This window comes from Leptosomus discolor, chromosome 2 (genome assembly GCF_034619465.1).
Source record: "Leptosomus discolor isolate bLepDis1 chromosome 2, bLepDis1.hap2, whole genome shotgun sequence".
Lineage (NCBI taxonomy): Eukaryota > Metazoa > Chordata > Aves > Leptosomiformes > Leptosomidae > Leptosomus > Leptosomus discolor.
This window is the reverse complement of record NC_141392.1, coordinates 41,606,220-41,628,839: the sequence shown is the minus strand read 5'-3', so window position 1 is coordinate 41,628,839 and position 22,620 is coordinate 41,606,220. Positions and strand designations below refer to the sequence as shown.

The 22,620-nt window shown below is 35.3% G+C and overlaps 1 protein-coding gene across 1 annotated transcript in view; it reads left to right on the top strand.

Moving 5' to 3' along the window:
- Positions 1 to 22,620, top strand: part of FMN2 (formin 2) — a 160,531-nt gene that overhangs the window by 83,353 nt on the left and 54,558 nt on the right. The window contains exons 8-13 of the mRNA XM_086460400.1: positions 7,600 to 7,661; positions 15,700 to 15,791; positions 15,943 to 16,072; positions 16,987 to 17,133; positions 18,975 to 19,034; positions 19,215 to 19,335. Coding sequence (XP_086316526.1) covers positions 7,600 to 7,661; positions 15,700 to 15,791; positions 15,943 to 16,072; positions 16,987 to 17,133; positions 18,975 to 19,034; positions 19,215 to 19,335 — 612 coding nt within the window. The remainder of the gene's footprint in view (positions 1 to 7,599; positions 7,662 to 15,699; positions 15,792 to 15,942; positions 16,073 to 16,986; positions 17,134 to 18,974; positions 19,035 to 19,214; positions 19,336 to 22,620) is intronic.

Genomic DNA, 22,620 nt, shown 5'->3' with positions numbered 1-22,620 from the left:
ATACAATCTCTCTAAATTAAACAGTCTACAATGGCAATCATGTTTGCATTTAAACATTTTATTCTGAAAGGATTACAGCATTGGTCTCCATTTTTTTTCCTGCCTAGACAAGAAGGCGACATACTGAGTCAAACAAAATATATTTGTTCTCTGAGAACTGAACTCACACACTTTTTATAAACAACTGTATAGGTGTATGAAGTTGGACTTCACATGATCAGTAACTGCTGTCCTTAACATAGTAGGCAATTGTTTGAAATGTATGTAATGCAACTGTTTATATTAACTATGTATAGCTATATATAAAATCTAGTTATATTTTATTGTATGTGTATATATATATTTATATGTACATAAAAATGCTCTATCAATACAGGTTTTTTGCCATATATTAGGGATACAACATTAGGGAATGGTAATGCTAAGGACAAATGTCTAAAAAAAGGAATTGTGTTTATAAGAGAAGAATCAGTACAAAAAGTGATACTAAAGATTCACTTTTTGATGAAATCTTGTACTTCTGTTACTTCTAATTTTGCTAATACATATTCTTGCTTAATTATTCTTATTTTATTGCTTCCCAGAAATGTGAGTGCATGTTCTTGAAGATACTTAAAAATTTTAAGTCCTTCAAAAACAATCTGAAGCATCAGCTAAGCTTAATCCATGGCTTCTGCTTGGAAAATCTGGATACTGTTCTGGTTTCTTGCACAAGCTTTAGATCAAGCTGAATTACTGCCACAGTAAAACTGTGTGCAAGCATTTCTAAGTGCTGTTTCTTGCCTCTGATCCATGCTGTATGTACTTGTGTTGAAGATACAAACTCCATTGTGCTTTGTGCCCTTGGTTTTCACCCTGAGAAGGTTAGAGTATTTGCTAACAGATAAACATGTCACAAAAGTGAAGGCAAGTAGGTAGGTAGTAATATGAAATTGTTTTCGTTTATTCTAACTCTACCCAGTGCAGCCTTCCTCTACCTACCCATTATCAACAGGCTTGTTTTTCCTGGAAGTTATGCAAGTCCAGAAACTCCTGTTTAAAAATTCTTTTATTTTACTTATTTTCTGAGGCTCTTCAAATTTATGCAGTCACGATCCTTGTGTGTTCTGCTGCAGCTCCCATGAGCACAGGTATGTTTGGTTTTACCACTGTATTTTACATATTTATGTAAATATAACCCTTATTTCAGAGGCCCACTTGGGATTTAACATTCTGCATTAGGAGATTCACATTTCTGTTATTTGAAATAAAGAACAATCCCAAGAGAATACCAGTAGTTGTCAAATTGTTGGGAGTATCACAAACAAAAATATGACTTTGTGCAGTAGGGCTGGTTAGATTGATGATGCCAGTAAGCATAAAAAAAAGAAACAGTAAAGGGTAGCAATTTTTGAAGTTGTGGGTTTACTATGTAACCAATAAAAGACTGCAAACTTTGCAGTTTAATTGATTTTTAAATCTAAATATTAAGTTGGTTTTAGATCTGGGTTTACTTTGCAAGTAGCTAGATACTGCATCATACCATAATCTTTATAGCAGCAAAGTAAGCCACTGCACTTTGATACTCTCTGAGGCTTTCTTGGCTCTTTTGTTGATGAGAATGTTGAGGCAGATGTGTTTTCTCCTGCTTCTGAATTGAGCAGTTCAGCTGTCAGTCACTCCAAGGAACCTGATGAAATTGTCTACACTGAGACTTTTTTTTTTCTGATTTGCTTGTATTTGCATGTGTGGTGTTCTTGCATTTTCTTCCAAAGACGTCTGTCAGTGAAGGCTTCCATTCTGTATTCAGTGAACAAACAAGCAAGCTTATTTGTTGTTTTTCTCTAACTTGTTGTTGGAAACTTTTCATAAGTTGATCAGGCTACATACTGTCTGGCTCGTGCTTCTTGTATCGAATTTTCCATTGCTCAAGGTTTTGCCAGTATGTCAGTTTTCTAATGATGTTGGGTTTTGGCCATTTGAAGTTTACCACCAGTATGTTATTCCTGAAGCAGCTATTTTTTTTTAATTAACTCAGGAATAACTGTTGAGGAAGATCGTACGATGTGACCACATTTGACCTACTCATCTACTCCTGTGTCTTTTTTCTTCCAAGTAACCTTTATAGATATTTGAAAATTAATATCTCATCAAATTTTTAAATACAATTACTTGAAAACATTTTAGAAGGTTGAATGACTTTTAATGCTACAGTTCTGCCTTGTGGTAATGTTGAGACTCTGTTTATTTACAGTTTATGTTTTCTATATAATAGAGATACAGCTTCTTAATAACAGCAAAATCCATTTTTGTTATAAGACTGGTTGATGCCTTTTCTCTTTCCTTCACTTTTGAGCTTGGAGTAATATTTCTGGGGTATAGATGGTGTAATTGCTAACATGGAGCAGAATTTTCTGGTGACGGAAATTAGGAAAAAGTACCATGGAAGTTCTAACAGTGTAATACTGATTACAGTGTCCTGTAACATTGCATGTTAGTCACACAACGGGCAGAACAAGTCTGTGCCAGACACAGAACTGCACAGCAAGGGTACTGTGATTATCTGCTGTAGAAGCAGGAGGTCCTTCATTTGGTGAAGAAGACTCAGTCTGCCTTTGTAATTTGCTGAAGTGACTGTTGCTGCCATTTGACAGAAGAGATGTGGAGTCTTGCAAATATGGCTTGGTGCTCTTCTGGAGAAAGAGCAGATGTGAAAGCAAAGAGGCAAAGATGTGCAGGAGCAAAAAAGGAGTGGCCTCTTGGAGTGATACTGCTTGTTTTTGCACAGTCATGGAGAAGTCAATTGTGGTGGAAATCAGCATGAAGGACTTGGGTGGGTGGTTTGCTTGTTTGTCTCCCTGAAGCATGGCTCTATAGCGCGATTGATTCAGAAATCCTTTTGCAAATTTGAGGTGATTTTGCTTCAGCTACTGCTTCTTTCTCAAGAGTTAAACTATAATCTGTTATCAGTCAAGTGGGATTTGGAAATCTCTCAGTTGGTTTTTGGGGAGACAGCAGTGCTTCTAGGAGGTCTCTAGAAGAGGACACTCACTTTTAGATGGAGTCCAGAGACAGAAAAGCCTAGGAAACATACTTGGAAAGGCCAGAGAAATGGAACATGATTTGAAACCTGCCCTGAGAAAAGGGAAAACATAAGACCAAGATTTGGATTGAATACCAGTCTTCTGAAAGTCATCTGTAAGTGGGATTGTGCTGATGAGAGTTTTAATGGCATAAAAGTTGGATCCAAAGGATAGTTCTTTTTCTTCTTCCTGAAATTCTACTCAGTGGTAAATTTTGAATTTTGGCCTTTTCATTTTAAAAGGACATTCCAGAGTTTTGGACTTGCAAACAGAATAGAGTTTCCAAGCACTGGGTAGCTTCATGAAGTTGTCTTTTCTCTAACAGTTTATGTAAGTGGTACTATTAGATTTATAGCCTCAGGCACATGTAGGTTTGCTGTGTCTGTATCGCCTATCGATTTTGGTTTAGTGGTAGCTGGTAGTTCACATGTTCCTAGATACATATAAGTAATCAGCAGCAATGATCTGTCTTACAATAAATAAAGTTACAAGTACTTCCTTTTATAGTCTTCATGAGAATACACTGTGCATCCTTCAACTTCCTGCTGGTGTTTTCTCATGCAGTGCTTCTTCAGGATTATATTGACTCTGATCTCGTTGGTGGCTTAGTTACATACTGTGTTCCCCTGAAGACATGTGGGTGATGATTATTCATTCTGTTGGGTTTATTATTTTGTGTTTTCTTAATTGTGTCTGTGTTCAAAATTGTCTTGTACGTATATAGGAGAAGGTCTGTGCTCAGAATTCAAGTACGCCTCTGAATATAGTTGTGTGCTTTACACTAATCTCACTTTTTTTTAATCAGCAATATTATCCTCCTGCCAGGTGAAGTATCTTCTAAGGTGCCTAGCCAGACTAGCAAATTAATTGATATTATTAATAGTAAGTCTTTGTTTCTCTGCGTACATTTTATCATTCTTCTAGTTTGAAACTAGTACCTAAGTTGGCTTTGTTATTGTGTTTGTGTAATTTATTTTTTGATTCAGTTTATATTGTAGAAATACAGAATGGAATGGAAACTCCTCCATTCTGCTAAAACTTCTGTATCCTGCAGCTGAATTAGAAAGATATAATTTCTGTCCCAAAGATACCAGTTTAAATGTCCATGTAGATTGTGACAAAACCACTGAGAATATCAAAACAGTTTAAGACCAACAAGATTCATGAAGCTTTTATTTTGGCTACAAATTCTTTGAAATCTCTTTCTTCTCCTTGGTCCTTTATAGTGTCAAGCACCCTTTTGTGATTGCTTTTCAACCCCTCTTTTTATGTGGTGGATTTTCTGTAATCATCTGTTGACCAGTGCTTGCTTAAAAAAAAAAAAGTCACTAGTTTGTAGTTCTTTTCATCTGTGCATATTTGGACATATTTGGTTCAAATTTCATGTAGTCATATCTATATATGTGTGTATATACACACAATTATATATATATACACACATCGAATAATTTTACAGTCTTACAGCTTGAAACTGGTGCTGGCTTGCTGGTTTTATTGGCAGCAGTGGCAAGAGGAATGCAGAATAGCAGAACTCTGAAATCTTGAATATAAAAACTAAATGCCTGAGTCTGAAGTGATTAGAAAAAAGTTGTTTCAATTAGAGTAAAAGCCAACAGATATTCTTCACTGCTGTCTTATGAATGTAACAGAAAGGCTGGATGATGTGCTGGCTATTACAGATCATTTCATAGTAGTGAAGACCAGGAAATGGCAATGCGAACTTTGAAACAAAAAAATAACTTTCTGAAGTAGTGACATGGGTGAAAATATCCAGCAACTGCAAGACTATTATAAACCCTTCTCCAGATGTTTGCGTCAAAGTATACTGGAATTGGAGCATAGCTCAGACTATTTTCCTGTGAGGAAATTAATGTTTGTCTATATTTTTCATCGGTATTTTGCCACCACATACGGAATGCTTCCGTTAGATATTTGTGTAGTCATGCTGATTGTAGGTAGGGGGCATGTTTAGCTAGTAAACTTGGATGCATAAGGGAACAGCATTGTTTTTATCAGTTCAAATTGTCTAGATAATGGAATTATATATGCCGTAGTAATGATTTATTTTGCCAGTTATCACGTTCTGCATGACAATGCTGCAGCATCACCAAAGAACAGAAGTTCTTTTCCTGATTCTTTAGAATGGGGGGAGCAAACCTATGGTGAACACTGAAAAATCCTAGTGGGATGCTAAAGTGCTATTTATGAACATATACATCTTTAGATGAAATATGTAGAAATATATTTGTCTTGTGAGGGGAGGATTTGAAACATATGTATCCTAAGATCTAATTTCTTCAAGTCCTTGTCTCAGACTGATTTGTTTTAAGCAGCTCCCTGAAGTATGTACACTCTTCTGCATACCTGTTTTGTTGAAAGTACACAGACCTGGCACCATTGTGTTTGCCAGGCGTTCTCTTATCTCCTCCAAGCATTCAAACAAAAGTGTTCTATTGCTCCTTGAGTAATCCGTGGGTGATCTTAACATTGAGCAAATGTCAGAGCAGGAACTTATGACATATTTCTTGGTGCAGGAGTAGACGGTCTCTGGAAGGAAGGGGAGGGGGTGGAGCAGGGAGAAGACAGCCACAACTCAAAATAAGTACTTGAACTGTTGTGAGTGTGTTCGTATATGAAAACATTGCGTAAGCAGAAGAATGCTGAAATGTAGGGATAATACAAGCTGAGTTTCATAATATATCCTGGTTTTAATAAAGCTGTTTGTATATAGGCTTTGGCATATGTGTTTTCTTAAAGTAGAGCGCTCAAACCAATCTAGACCCAGTTTCTATTTGCACAGTAATTTCAGTCTCCAGTTCTACAAGGCAAATTTGGCATGTTTTTAAGCATGGAGATAGACCTGTTGAGCAACAGGGATTATTAAATGCAACATATACTACAGTACCTTGTTAAGAGGGCATCTTTAAGTCTGTTGCAACAATTACTACACTCAGGGGAAAAAAGAAAACAGAGTTTTAAAATATCCCAAATAATTAGTAGCAGATTTTTGCATGTGCCCCCTCCTCCAAAACAAAACAAAACCCGTGTTGCTTCCTGAACTGTTAACTGTTACATTGCCATTATCTTTCAGACCCTCTTGCTTTCGGGTAAGGGAAAAAAAAAAAAATTTCTGAAAATTAAAGGCATTCCTAAATATTTTTGTTTCAGTTCTAAAAGTTAGCTTCATGCCCTGCTTAGAGGTATAGTGTAGCCTGCTTAGTTTAATCAAGATCAACACTTCTTTGTTTATAATTTTCTTATACTGTAACTAAAACTATGTCTCAGGCCTGGAAAGGGGAAACATGATGAGTCCCAGACTCAGAGTGGTATCTCTAAATGCTTTACAACAATCGGAAACACATGAGCTTGAGTTATATTGTCTGTAGTCTTTAGGTGTATACACAGAATTTCTCTGTGACAGTTAAGGACATGGATTTATACGACCGAAAGTAGCCTAGTGCTGGGCTATTGCTGATCAATGTTCCAATTTCTGGATTAATCTTGATTAAGGGATTATTATACTACTTGTCCAAGTGCACAAACACACATGCAGAGCATGTTACAAAAAAGGGTACAAATTAATGATGTGCGCAATAGGAAAAAGACTGGTATAGTGTCATAAAATGTGTTCATTACCATCACATGTTCTACATTTCTTTCAAGATTTAAAATCTGAATGAGGGAAGTTGGATTTATTTGGCTTTTAAATGAACGATCAATGCCCTTGCAAAAAATATGTAAGAGACTGAGAATTACTATTTTTAAAAGAATTATTCGTAGTAGCTGAGAATAATTCTTTACTAGTTTGCATGAACATTTCCTGTGCCTCATGAAATGTTCCTGACGCAAGTGGGAAGCCAGGATTGTGTTCCTAAAAGCATGTCCCTCTTAATGGTGGTTGTTTGTTTGTTTGTTTGTTTTTTGTCCAGATTAGGTAGATGAAAATCACTCACTGTATGCTGTTGAGCTGGCTTTTTGATGCTGAAAATATACAGTATGTGTGTGGCACCAGAATTGGTTTGGAACAGGAAAGGCATATTTTGTATCTGTACTAAACATGTCTGCTTAGTGCATAGAAGATTTGACCCTTGTCAGGTGTTTTGAAGTTAACTGGCTGACTTACGGATTAATCACTTTAAGACTGAAGTCAACCAGTGACAGGAATGAGCTTTGTTGTGCGAGTGTGTGTGTGGCTGTGGTGCAGATTTACAAATTTTTATAATGCTTTCAGTTGGACCATGAAAGTCTGATGTAAAGCTTATCTCTGATCTCTGGCTATGGGCATACTCGTGGGATCGTGTTTGTGTGTTTGGGGGGAGGGAGATGAATTCTTTAACACATGACACCTGGCTCTACCAGGTTTCTAGCCCATAGTCTTAGGAACGGCACTATTCAAGGCATTAATAAAGTTAAAACCCTTAATCTGTAGGACCAGCAGGTCATAAAAACTATTGCTGGGTATTGTGCTCAGTCTTTCTTTCATAGCAGGATTATCATCCAGAAAAATAAATTCCTTTTTCTTTTGTCTTTTTCATAGCTGTTGTGAACTTGGACAACTCTGTGGTTGACCTAGAGACCCTTCAAGCCCTGTATGAGAATGTGAGTAATCAGAGGAAGTCCATATAATGTAGGTCCATGTGGAGATATTTTTGATTTGCATCAGTAACAGTCAGAAAGCTTGTACAACATGCCTTATTTTGAATTGACTTTATTTTCCCCAATGCATGAAAATAATAAGCATTTAAATTGCTTTAATTACCATTGTGTGTTTTATATAATGCATACAGTTTTATATAAGTAACATAATCCACTTCTAAATGACTAAACAGAAATTGGTTTTGCTGCTTTTCTTTTCCTTCTTGGATGGGGCAGTCTTTGGTCAATAGGTATCACACCTCGCACTCCAGGTCTTTGGCTTTACTTTGTAACTTCACTAATATTAACAACACTCTTCCCTAAAAAAAATTGTTTTAATAACAGCAATTATTCCATTTGTGGAACTGTAGCTTTTAATTATTATTATTTCAGAGATTCCTCTAAAATAATTTTAACTCTTTGAAAGGAAAAGGATTGCTCTAAGTGAATGTAATAAAAAGCAGTATGAACTGCCAGGGGCTTCCTAAACGTCTGGTACTAATCATCAGAGAGTGTTTGACCACTGGATGTGCAAAATCAGGGATTCAGTATATACTCAGACATGTTCTAAATCTTTATTAAGCCAGTCAAGTGCAAAATTCAAAAAAGTGGATCTCGGAAGCACGTTTCTGCCTTCAGCCAAGGCCAGTGAACATTACCCCCTTCTCTGAGCACATAGCCTGAGTGCATGGAGCTGTCTCACTACGCATCTCTGGAAAGAGCAAAGAGGCTTTCTACTTACCTTGCAACAAACCTAAAAATATGAAACATAAAGCTGTAAGGCACAGAATGGTGTTGAAGGCCAATGTACGCTATTATATTGGATTTTTTTATTTCCTTCATGTTATAGTTTTGATAATATGTTAATTACTTCTACACCTTTCAGATTTTTGGGGTTTAGACTCTAGCTTTTTATGGCCTACTTTGGAATGATTTGTTGATTTTTGGAATTTCTCATGTGTTCAGTTTTGGGCACCTCAATACAAGAAAGACAGTGAGGTGCTGGAGAGACTGCGGAGAAGGGCAACAAAGCTGATGAAAGGCCTAGAGAGTAAGTCTTATGAAGAGCAGCTGAGGGAACTGGGGCTATTTAGCCTTAAGAAAAAGAGGCTGAGGGGAGACCGTATTGCTCTGTACAACTACCTGAGAGGACATTGTAGAGAGGCAGGTGCTGGTCTTTTCTCACAGGTAATTAATGATAGAACAAGAGGGAATGGGCTCAAGCTGCACCAGGGTAGGTTTAGGCTTGGCATTAGGAAAAAATTTTTCACTGAAAGGGTTGTCAGACATTGGAACAGGCTGCCCAGGGAGGTGGTTGAGTCACCATCCCTTAATGTGCTTAAAGGCCATTTAGATGTGGTGCTTGGTCATATGGTTTAAGGGTGTACTTGGCAGAGTAGGGTTGATGGCTGGACTTGGTGATCTCAAAGGTCTTTTCCAACCTGAATGATTCTATGATTCTGTGATAAATAATCCGCTTTGGGGCCTGAAAAGAGAGATAGTAAACTGTAGTCCACTTTATAGAAAAAACCCCAAAAAGCTAAATAAAAAACCAAAAATCTGACAAGAACTAGGAAGCACTTCTACTCTTATTTCATCCATAAAGAATTAACTCATTCAACACTGCTCAGGAAGATAATAGTCAAATGGGAAACTTCTTCTAACAACCCCGAAATCTTTAAACGCTTCTCATCCACAGCACTTCTGGTTTGGCCTATGTTATTTTTATTTTACATTATTTTTAATCTGCTCCCATATGCAGCACAGCTAAATCTGATTCCATACATTCTTTAGCATGTAAAAAAATTGAAGTAATTTTATATATTACATTGTGTGATCACAAGAGATTGTGTTGTGGGAAGTATGGAATAGATACTGCCCTCATCAGTTTTTGAATACATCCCTTTTTTACATTGCATAAGACTTCCTAATTTTGATTAAAAAAAAAAAAAAATCCTCCTATGTGGCTAATGTACTAATAGGATACTTGTCAAATGCTTTCTTAGGATTGTTTCTGATACACCTCAGAGTTCCAGTATAATGAATTACAAGCAAACTTGCAGTTCGTTGAAATAATCAAATGCCATTGTGTTCCTTTTGTCATTACCTTCACTAATTACAGAAAATGTGTACTAAATACTGTCCTGATTGAGGAAAATAACCGCATGTTAATCTCAGGCAAGTCTCAAAAAGTTAGAATGACTATAATATATTTCTTTGGTTTGAATAGAAGACAGATCAGGCCAAACTTACAACTATATTTGCTTGGGTACAAGACAGAAAAATACCCAAAACCAAAAGCAAACCTAAACAAATAAAAAACAAACTAAGAACAAAAAAACCCCCTGGTTTATTTGGAGAGAGCTTCATGAGGGGTCCTGAATTTTAATCCTGGATCCTCTGTTTGATAAAGCTGTGTCTTGAAAGAAGCATTTTTAAAATTGAATTTTATTTTCTGTTTTTATTTTCAGTCTCTGGTCAAAAGACATCAGACCTTACATTTGCTTCCTTTGGTAGCTTCACTCATTATAAAAATACTGTTCAATTAAAAAATGTAAGCAGTGGGTGATATCAGAGAGCCTGGCATGTTTGACTCATCCCTCATTTCTCAGCCTCATCCTGTGTTGTAAGCGGGGATAACTTTGCCTCATTCAGCTATTTTGCAGCCATTAACTTAATTTTTAGTTCTTAGTGTTTATTTATTGGATTGGGATTTTTTGCTGGATATTTAAATAGCACTGTACTAGTTCTCAGCCTGTCTATTTGATCTTTACGGAACATATGGGAGCATTTGTTTTACAGTCTTCCCTCAAAATGTAATTATTTTTTTCTGGTTGCATATGTCTGGCATGGTGCTTGCCCTTCTTAAATGTGAATGAAATTTGGGCAGTTTCCAAACCTAAACACACCCTAATTTCAAAAGCCACAGTCCCGAGGGCTCAATTCCTGTTTACTGAGGAATTAAAGTCTTGTTAAACTACGAAGTTACTGTATACATCTTAGTGACTTTTTATAAACGAAGAAACCCACACCCCACCAAAGACCCAAAAGCTCAATAATTTATTTAATAGTATTAAGTAGTATTGCATCAAGTGAGAAGGATTTTGTTACTGTAGCACTGAATGGTACAGTCACATAGTTCTTACTCATGGTTATGTAGTTTGCTTTTTGAAAAGTTGTTTAAATATATGTTGATAATCAGCTATGTATTAAGATCTAGACAATTTTAATAGGAAAGTCTTAATAGCTAAAACTACATGTGGAACAGTTACTTTAATGTGCTTTTACGAACATACTAATAGCAATCTTTCAGGTGGCAGCTATAATTAGAGGTAGATAACATTCAGTGTAGTTGTCAAGTTGCTGTATGTAGTTAAGCCATATTGGTTGTGATGGGAAATGTACTTACTTGCAAATAAGTGAATGTTTACTTTGAAAACAGGTAACCTCTTGGCAGCTGAGATTGTAGCTAAAATATCACTGTTTGAAACAAGATAAGCCTGCTTCTGCTTACGTCTTCACTATATTGTGAAAATAAGTGTATAAAACATGGATTAAAAAGTGTATCAAAGTATTATATTTGATCTACGGATTTGCCCTAATCAAATCTCTTTACTTCACAAAAGGAAATGAGTATACTTTATTTATTTGACTCCTGGTAAATTGTCCACCCTGTGTCTATCTTTTAAAGACTTAGATCAATGCTTTAAAAAAATCTCAAAATGCCATTTGCAAGAGCGAAAGGGACCCAGAAGTCTGAAGTGCACACCTCCGCTCTGTCGCTAAGATTCAAAACTTCTACTCAGTTATCCCTTGTGATTTTTTTTTTTTGAAAACTGGCAATTACAGTGCAATGTCTTAAAGTTTTTCTGCAAAGACTATAGATTGTACCTGACTTCTGATATGTGACCCAGCTTCAAAGGAATATGATAGTTATTAACCTCAGTATCTCTGTATATCCTTGTTGTTTCAGTTACTTTTTACAAAATTCTTTGGATGAGTCACTTTTGAAATATGTAACATTATGCTTTTGGAATATGCAACATTAACTTTGAAAATCAAGTTGCTCCCAGAAAAATCCACCCCAAAATTAAAAAACCTACACACATTTAAACTGATCTAAACTCATACCTAATGTTCTGTTGCAAGGAAAGAAAAACTAACCAGGAAATTCAAGATTTATGTTGTGAAATAGAAAAATCACCCTTATGAACTTTTGTAAGACCAAATATAGGGTAAGTTTATACTCTGGCAAAAGTGGGAGAAGAGTTAAACTAAAGCAGTGTATTTTTTGCAGTAATTTCTATCAGATTTGTGCTGTCTGATTTTAGATATAATTAATATAAAAATTCTGCTATATTATACTATTTTGTTCCAATTATGATGCTATATAATAGCTAAAATTCAAGGAAATAAATATCAGATATATTCAAAGAGGTGCTAATGCAATCAGATTAATGACTCTTATGAGAAGTATCTATTGACTGTGTTCTTCCTTGACACAAATGTTGAAGGGCAATATAAAAGCATTTTGTATTATCCATCTGAAAATTAGAGAATAAACAAACATTAACCCTAAAGTTAACTGGTAAAAATTCTGAGAAGTAATCTTCAATAATACCTGTGTGGAAGGAGTGTCAGGCTTATTCCTTTTCTATTGTAATTTAAAATACACATAAATCAGAATTCTGGGTACCCCAAAATTAGTGACTTGAAACTCAGGTTTAATTCTGAACTTGCACCATATACTTGGACATTTTGATTTTGGTGAAGAGTATAAACTATAACTCTTGAGTTTTGCTCAGGCCTACCTATGAGTGAATTATGCATAGCCTTTGTGTCTTTGCTAGTTATTATTTCTTTCCATACAAAATATAATGACTTAAATAAGGAATAGCAAGTCTGCCTAACCTTTGCCCATGAGATTTGGTGGAGAAACATTAACAGCTTGAACATGCATGTATATAATAAACTGCTGTGGTAAGCACTCTAATCCTTCACTGTGTGTAGAAGGCCGGAAGAGAGAGTACTCTCGCTATTTAGTGTAAAGAATTTGCAAATGACCATTTAGTTTTAAGCTCCTTGCTAAAATATTTTCTCCTTTTTAACTATTATGAAAAAAATACGTGTGATTTCCTTTCAGATGAACAGAAGAGAATATACTTTACAGATTGGCCAGAAATAATAGAACTTAATTTAAAAACTGTTAGTACGAGAACTTGTTTACTTTTACAAAAAACTCATTACAATTTACAAATGTAAATTTAATACATGAGTTTTTTGAAGTGTAAGTTGAATAAATAAAATAGCTCTTCCTACAAAGTCGTGTCACTTGCATACCTATTCCTCTATGGCTCTGACAACGTGACCACTGGAATAATCTCTAGACATCCTTCTGATTTCTAAAATCTGTAATTTTATCCATTGCCAAGAGAGTTTTTACTGATGTGAAAAGACATGGAAGCTTTCTTTTTTTAACTCTCCATTGGGTAAGAATGTTCTAGATGAAGTGAAGAAATGTCCTGTTTATGCCTGCTCCCTAACACAAAACCAAAAGCAAATCTTTCTCCTCAACAGCACCTTCTGTTGAGTGGAGTCTTCTGCAGTTAGTTGGATCTTTCTGAATCCTCACCCCATGTTCAGATGCATCTTCTAAGATTAAAAATTGATACAATTTTCTGATCTTAATAACTTGAAAATTTCCTTCTCCTCAGGATAGAATTATACAAGCAAAATTTACTACTGTAATAATATTTGTGTGTCCTAAGACTGCCTTGAATTATGTAGAAAAGTACCTTTGGAGGATGAACCTCCAAGTTTGTTTTCTCACACTGAAGTGATACTGGGGTAGGGAATTCAGGAAACTAGGTGTTATGGATGGGCCACTGCCAGTATACTAAAATTAAAAACTGGTAAATTAGTCTCAGCCTAGCTCTTGTTAACTGAGAAAGGCATAATACAGTATACTTGGATAGATCAAGGAAGCATCAAGCAAGTCAAAGGAAGTGATTATTCTCCCCTTCTGAGCACTGGTGAGACCACATCTAGGGTGCTGTGTCCAGTTCTGGCCTCCGTAGTGCAAGAGACGTGAACATATTGGAGCGAGTCTAGTGGAGGGCCATGATGATGATTAAAGGCTTGGGGAATGTATCATACAAAGAGAGGCTGAGAGACCTGGGGTTGCTCAGCCTGGAGAAGAGAAAACTCAGGAGGATCTTGCCAGTATGTACACATATGTGATTAGGGAGGGGGAGTAAAAACAGAGAGCTAGACTCAGTGATGCCCAGTGTTAAGACAAGAGGTAATGGTCCTCTTGAAACTGATATACTGGAAATTCCATTTAAAAATAGAAACACCTTTTTTTTACTGCAAGGGTGTCCAAACACTGGAACAGGCTGCCTAGAGAGGTCGTGAGGTCTCCACCCTTGGAGATATTCAAAACCTGGCTGGACATGACACTGAGCAATCTGCTCTAGCTGCCTCTGCTTTGTGCCAGAGGGTCAACTAGACGATCTCCAGAGGTCCCTTCAAACCTCAACTATTCTGTTAATCTGTGATCCAGGTACTACCACCATTATAGTTTCTTAGTGTCAAGAACAAAGTTTATTTTGGCGGGGGCGGGGAGGGGGAACCCCAAGAAAAAAAAAAAAGTAGTTGTTTGCAATATTTCCTCTCTGTTGGAGTATTTAAAACATAAGATCAGACTACATTAGTGAAGATTACCCTTGAAGAACATCTACAGAAATGCTGGCTGAATATTAGGTTGTGTAGTATTCAAGACAGATAGCCTTGCAGTCATTTCCAGGCTTCTTGAAATAATGAGAGAAACTCTGAAGTACTTTTGCTCCAAGTGACTCTTCAATCTCTTCATCTTTCTGTTTCACATCAGTATTTTCTCCCTTTTCACATGGAAAGATGTTCAACAACTTCAGCTGATGGAGCTGTGACAGTATGATTTGAGATAGTTCCATACCTTTTCTGCTAATCGTGCAAAAGCACACAAGAAAGAATGCAGATGCAGCCTATCTTTTGCTTTGCCATTATTTACGTAGTTAGAATATAATTTTCCACTGTTGTTTTCAACTTCTGTTGTGGAATAAGTTAAAAAATGTGTATAATCTTTCCTTAAAAGAATAAAGGTATCTGTATTTACTTCTTTTTTCACTCTTGCACAGATTCATGTTTTGAATCTTTTTTGAAAACCACCATGGATGTCAAAAGAAGGGTCAGAAGGAGAAATTTCCATTCCACTTTTGTTCCTTTCCATGCCATTCCATTTTCCAGTACTGCAGTTGGAAAAAATAGTTTCACTGTAGCACGGAATACAGAAAGAAGTGAGGCTCTGTTTGTTTTGATTGGAATATTGAAGAAAAGACCACACAATGTGCCATAGGGCTCTCCAAGAAACTAGGCAGTTTACATGTAATTGTTTTGGCTTTTTAAGATAAAAATGAATATCATTTTACTACAAAGTAACATGTGGTAATTCTCATGTATTATGGTATGTATGAGAGTTCCCTTATGAATCAACTATTTTTTTGTTGTTTCATAGTGATTTAGAAACACCAAATAAAATTTAAATTGAAGTAAACAGTACAAACCTACTTTCTTTTAGTTAAAAAAAAAAAAAATATTACTTAAATATTCAAATGCAACCCAACAGATTTGGAACAAGAAATACAACTCAAGAAGAGAGTTCTTTGATCCAAAGACTGTAAACAGCCAAAGAAAAGGGATTGGGAATGAAGATTATTGTCTCAGTGCATGGTTGAATGAACAAATCTTTTTCAGATTACTCGTAGTCAATAATATTATTTGGAAGATGTTCTATTTTCCATCGAATGTATTTATACTTAAAATCACTCTACTGACTCAGTAGTTTTACCATAAGCATATGCTAGAAGGAAAAGAAAAATCTACGAACAGGATTTGTTAAAAGGGCATCTTTATCTGTGTTGTTCAACTTGGTTTTCAATTAACACTTTTGTTTCTTTTATTCCAGAGAGCACAATCAGATGAATTAGAAAAAATAGAAAAGCATAGCAAGGCATCCAAGGAAAAAGAAAATGCCAAGTCTTTGGATAAGCCAGAACAGTAAGAACATACTTATGAAAGAACAGTTTTGTTCACTTTGGAAAACTTTACCTGCTATGTAGTAAACTATCTAGAGATGTTATAAAAGGAAAAGAAAAATACTGTACCTACTGACAGAGTCTCATATAATTTTCTTTAATCACTCCTACAGGTTCCTCTATGAACTTTCACTAATTCCCAACTTTTCAGAACGTGTATTTTGCATTCTGTTCCAATCAACATTTTCAGAAAGCATTTGTTCAATCCGTCGCAAACTTGAATTGTTACAGAAACTGTGTGAGGTAGGTTGTGCTCTGTGAAAAGGTAGAGCTAAATTTCTGATATTTAATCTTATTAAGTTGTACTCATATTTCAAAAGTTTTCACTTTATTTACTTTAAGTACTCATTAAATCTGAAGGATAGCAGGATAGAACGTTTTATGATTGTACTTCAACATCAAAGCGAATTTTAACATTAGCTTTTGGTACTGAACTATATCATGTTTTGCCATCAATGTATATCAGTCTCTGGAAAATAGTGTACCTTCTCCTTTTGTTAAAGCAAAGTCTTCCCTCTTCATAGTGACTGTATAACTCCATCCCAAATGAATGCCAGTTCGGTCCACCTTATGTTTTCTTGGATTTTGGAAATGTGCAACTCAGCAATATCTTTGATATCTAAAATCAGTTAGAGATAGCAATGTTGTCTCTTGCTAGAAGAGATTACCAGAATTTTGTGGTCCCATGCAAAACAAACACATGGTTTTAAAATGCAGGTTTCATCAGTATTTTTTTAACTAAAAATTATTTGAAATATTTTGTTTAATTGTGCTTTTTTATTAAATGTTTTAATCTTTCCATGTGTGTTTTTCATTAACTTCTTGCAGATTTCTCTCCTAAATTAAATATACCATTCACAATATTAGTATCAGTTAAGGAATTACTATTTTGTTTTTCTCAACAAGTTATCTCAATAATATTGTATAGATTTCCTATTATTTTTTTCTAAGTATCTGTTTTGGAGATAACATCCTCTATTCACAACTTATTGATATTATTCTACTTCTACATGTTGCAGAAGGTTGTTAATTCCCTATATCTGAGCCTTTATGTAAGTATTAGTTCTAAACATAGTATCAACAAATCTGCTTGGCATTAATAATGATAACTGTAAATATTATGTGAGTTTGAACAGAGAATTGTTTCTGTTTTGTAGACATTGAAAAATGGGTCAGGAGTTATGCAGGTCCTGGGTTTGGTTCTTGCCTTTGGAAATTACATGAATGGTGGAAACAGGACGCGAGGGCAGGCTGATGGGTTTGGACTAGATATCCTGCCAAAACTGAAAGATGTCAAGAGCAGTGTAAGTTGATTCTAGGCTTCCTGTAGCCCTGAGAATGCTAAGTTCTCGGAAGATTATTTTGTATCCATTTCCACATAAATGGTGTGAAACTTACGAAGGCATGTCAAAGGGCAATTATTTTATTACTGTACTTAGCTAATCACACGTCTAGAGTTGGATGTATTTCTGTAAAATATGAAAATAAACCATTTCTTTTCACTACTGTACAAACAAAAATATGTTAAATTATGTCTTGGTTCCTAATCTGATATGTATTTGACTTTTAGTACACTGCATAGTTCTAACTTTTCCTGTATTCAGAGGCAATACTATGGTCCTTACACTTAAAAGGTTTATTACAGAAGTGGAAACAGTTGTAAAAGAGAAGTTAACTGTGATTCGATGCTGATTCAAAATATTTGTGAGGAAAAAAAACCAACCAGTCACTCCAGAAAATGAATAGACATCCTGAGCATTTAGGATAACCCAAAATTCATCCTGTATGTACATCATGATTACAAAGTATTCATTTCACATTGGATCATGGAACCATCCAAGCAGAGTAATCACAGCAAGTACTTGTTGATTTAAGATTTGTCTGGTATAGTCATCCTAGTAAGGAGAATGAGAAGGCGTCTTGTTTCTTGCTCAGTGGTAAACTACAGCTTGTATGTTACCAGCACTTTTTTTGGCTTTATTAATTCAGATTTGAGTTATATTCAAGTATCTGCTTTTGTTTACAAGGAAACAATAATGTTTGAGTCTCTATAGCTATGATGAAAAGACTAATCTAAATGTGAACAGTAGTATGAGAGAATTTATAGCAATAATTCTTGAGACTTTAAATTGGCCCCTACATCTGTCTGAGTCATTGTTGAGATCTGCTGTTCTGAAAGTGGCAGAAAAAGAAGAGTTTGTTTTCCTGCTTGGTCACTCACTAAATATACATGTTTTAGCTGCTGGGTTAGGTAATGTGAGCAGACCGTTATTTACCTTAAGTTGCGAGACCATGTCTACCATTTGGCTTTAAAGTGGTGGAGTAGCTTCATTCTGGCATGCTGGTTTCATTGGCAAGCCAAGGGAATGATGATGTGAATGAAGCCTTAGTACAATGAGTTTAGGGCAGCCTACTGTGTCTGAACCTTTTGCTTGACTCTAGCTACATCACCTGTTTTAGAACTTGGCTCAGCATGCTACATTTGGTTTGGTGACTCAGGTCTTTAGTATGTAATTTGCTGGAAAAATGACCATGAGCCTTGCAATTGCAAGATACAACTTCAGTTTATTTGCTACTATCAGTCAGATAAGTTCATACAAAATAGTTTTCTGAAACAAACTGAAAATGTTGTTCTGTCAAAAATCCTCTTCAAATCAAAGATTTTCTGCTGAAGTTTCATTACAGAGGGGAAAAGATGAGAAAGTTCCCATAAAGACCCCCAAAAGTGCCAAAATTTCATTTAGAAAAATAGCTTTCATTGTTTAATTTAATTTCGCTTTGGTTACAGTTATAGATTAATAAAAAGATTTGAATGTTGCAAAACAAGCTGCATCCATCAACCCACAATTTCTCTTTTGCTTCTTGGAAAATTTCAGAATGTAAGGGTTCAGTTTAGAATCAGGTAAACTTCAAAAGTCAGGAGTAGCTTACATGAGTGTTATATCTTTCTATTATTGTCTTTAATGATTTAATGGTATTTCACGGTGTTGTGTGCTTTTTTTTTTAGTGAAGGCAACAAATCAGCAAAGTATTTTTCTGTACTTGACACTAAATATTTCATTTACTTGAATTATCATTTCTGAATTTGGTGGGGGTTTTTTTGAGTGAGTTTCAGTAACAGCAAACTTTATTCTCTTCTATATAGGACAACAGCAGAAGTCTTCTATCTTACATTGTCTCGTACTATTTGCGTAACTTTGATGAGGTGAGTGAGAATTAATGTTGGTCTTTTAAATTCAAGTTAAAAAATCAGTTTACTAAATTTGCTCTTCTGCTGGCTGAAATATGGAAATGTGTACAAATATTCTTTGTGCTTTCAGTTATATATTTTAGGATATAAAAATGTAATGAGCACTATGTAACTGTTCGTTTGTGTTTTTGTCAGGATGCTGGAAAAGAGCAATGCATCTTTCCACTTCCAGACCCACAAGATCTCTTCCAGGCTTCGCAAATGAAATTTGAAGACTTTCAAAAAGATCTCCGCAAAATGAAGAAAGATTTGCGAGGTAGTGAACCTGATTAAGTGCTAACTATATGTTACCAACATATCCCTGCTGTTATTGTTGTATCTTCGTGAGAAATTAGAAGATACTGCAAAAATAGTTGCATATTTTTGACTCCTTAATTACTATTTTGTTTCCTTAATTTGCTTTTTCATGACAATTTAAGCAATAATTCATAATTTTCTGTAGATAACCTGGAAGAGGTTATTAAAATAAATAATATCAAACCAGTGAGGTTAAATATTTTTTTTTCAAAACCAAAAAAAATTTATATAATTCTTTTTTCTTTTTTGTTTTTCAAACTAATTGCAGCAAGTCTTTCACCATAAAAAGAATTGCAAAGTATTGGACCATGTCCATGACAAAAAAAGGTTGATAATTGGGTTTAAATACTGTCTAGCAGATAAAATAACATATATGGCTTGTTGTTAAAGACAGTTGAAATAACCTGACTTTACTAAAAAATAATGTGCAAAGGAAGTGTTTTTCTCCTGGTTGTGGAATGATTTCTTTAAATAACCTCAATAAGGTTTAAAATGAGATGTATTTGCTAAACTTTATTAAAGAACATGTATCGTGTACAATACATTTTTAATAACATTGAGAACTAAACACTAAGTTTAAGTTAAGCGGGAGTAGTTTGCACAAATTATGGCTAATATCCATGATCTTCAATATTTTTGCTGAAGTTCTCTGCTAGACTGGCCAGTTATGTATCATTATGCTAAACCTTGGAGAGAAGGATTCAAATCAAGGAGTGAAATGATCTGTGTGTTTCTGTTGCCTTGCTGCTTTTTTGAATGCCTTGCGTCTAGAGACCAAGGAATGGTATGGTAAAGCATTAGTCCCTGAACAATCTAGAATGGAAGTTTCACTATTAAAACAAAAAGATAACATGGTTACCAAATGATATCTGACCTTCCCTCCTTCTGCCAATGAAGCTTTCTGTTTGGAGGTTTTAAAATTAATTTTAAACATTTAGAGGTAATATTTAAAATTGTATCAAGGTCACTTAGTGTGATACCAGGGAGTGAATTGCAGCACCATCCGTTTGCTGCCCTGAACAATCTAGGGGGCAAAACCCCCACAGTTCAGCCAAATATAGGCAAAAGGTTAAATATTTTTAGATCAAGGTAGAAATTTACACACAGGCATAAAGCTCGTATGGAATAAATCCACACTGTGCAGGGATCAAAGCAGGGGTTCTGTAAAATTGGAAATTACACGCTTTGCTCTGCCATCAGAATGCAGTTGAATTCTTTCTGTGCTTCCAATCCAGCCCTGTTCTGTAGTTAATGTAACTGAAGGACGACAGCAGACACCATCACTCTTTACCCTTGGTACAAGCTTTTTTAGGGATATCATCAACCCCCTTCCGCATCCTCTCCTGGATATAAAGTAACAATTTCAATACCAGTCTGCAATCTCATTCATGATTTCTTGTCAGACCTGAGTGATGCAAAATGCTTTGTGTTGGCTCTCTTTTCCAAAGAAAAGTGTCACCCTAAATTAAAAAATAATTTACATTAAAAAGTTTTGTGACTGCAGGAGTATCCGCTAAATATTTTGGGTATCCCGATAGCTTAATTGTTGTAATGCCTTCAGTAAGACACAATAGCCAAGTTTAATGACAGTCTTTTTTAAATAGACTACAAATTTTATCTTAATGGATAAAATGACTTCAAGGTGTTTTTTCTCTGTGTTTAGTTTAAGTACACTACCAGATTTTTTTACTGTGCATCTGGAACCTTATGAGTTACTAGAGCTAACAAGTGCCTCATTAAATAACTGAGCAGGAAGAAGGCTGTAAGATGCTGAGCAAATTCTGACAAAATCCTAAATATGATCCTCTTCTTTTGAAGTCGGTGGTAGTAAATGAGTATTGAGTATTCCTGGGAAATATTGACTTTAAAGCTATAGAAATAGATGCCCATGAATGCATTAATCTGAGATGCAGACTGTAACCTTGGACCTATTTTCATCAGTAGTTAGATGGAAGATTTCATGAGAGGATTTCACCGTTTATGAGGGGGGAGGGGTTTGCTTTGTTCTTTATCACTGAAAAACTGAAAATTGCACGTAACATTGATGCAGGCAGTAGCACCACTTTAAGGGTATTCTCTCCATGTTAGTTTCAAATACCCTACGAATGATACACAGTGAGATCATGCTTAGTACAATGCGGGAAGGGGAGTATTGGTTCACCCAGGAACAAAAGCTTTGGAAGATATTTTATTTCTGTCTTAAAAAACTTTCCATGATCATTATTCAAAGGTAAACTAAACCCCAGAAGGATCCTTTCATAAAATTATGGGGCCACTTAAAAAACAACTGAAGAAATCATAAAGTAGAGGAACGTTATTACAAAAAAAAAAAAGTGTTTTGTAACCATAACAATAGCAGTTCATTCTAGCAATGCTGTGTTCTTTCCACCTAAATATGTCAGTAGCATACAAAGAGACATGAAGATATAATCTTTATGATTCTGTAAAATAATTTTGTTGTTGTGCTCTTTCACAGTTCTGAGCTTGGGCTTATATTTGTATTAAAGGAGTTGTTATGCTGATTTCTTAAAATGAAAAAGCACTCATAATATTCAAGCTTGTATGCTTTCTTCGCTTTTGACGGTGGAGGCTCTTGTCCATTTTTAAGCTTTTATAACATGTATGCCTTTCAGTTTGTAAGTGTTAGAAAATAAAGTCTTTTCTAATATTTCAGATTAAAAGTGTAGGTCCAAAAGACTTTCAAAAAGCATGCTATGTGCCTGTTCCAAAATTAATAACACAGAAATTTACATATTTTTTTTTAATTGAAAAAAAATCTCCACTAGGATTATACTGGAAGTTACATTAACCATGTAATATCAAACTTGCATATTTTTCAATTTTGTTTTTGTTTTTTAAGATGATATAGACCCCAGGGATAAAGTTTATGTACTAGATGGTTATTTTTTTTAAGATAGAAGACCAAAGAACAGGTAGATCCTTTTACTAACGAACCAAGTGTGTTTGGCTCCATCTGTTGCTCCCAGATTTCACAGCTCTCCAGGATTCTCACTTTAGCCTTTTTGACTTCAGTGACATATAGGTTGTTAAGCAACTTGATCTGCTTTTGATCTCTTCTGGCTGTCAGCAACTTTCCTTGATGCAGTCATACCAAGCAATGACTTCTGTTCCTATGTCATTCCACAGAAGAAACTTTAGCACTTGCCACATGACTTAAATCAACTCACCATGTAAAGAAAATTGGGCATCCCGGGTCACAAGAGCAGTGCGTGACTCTGACTGA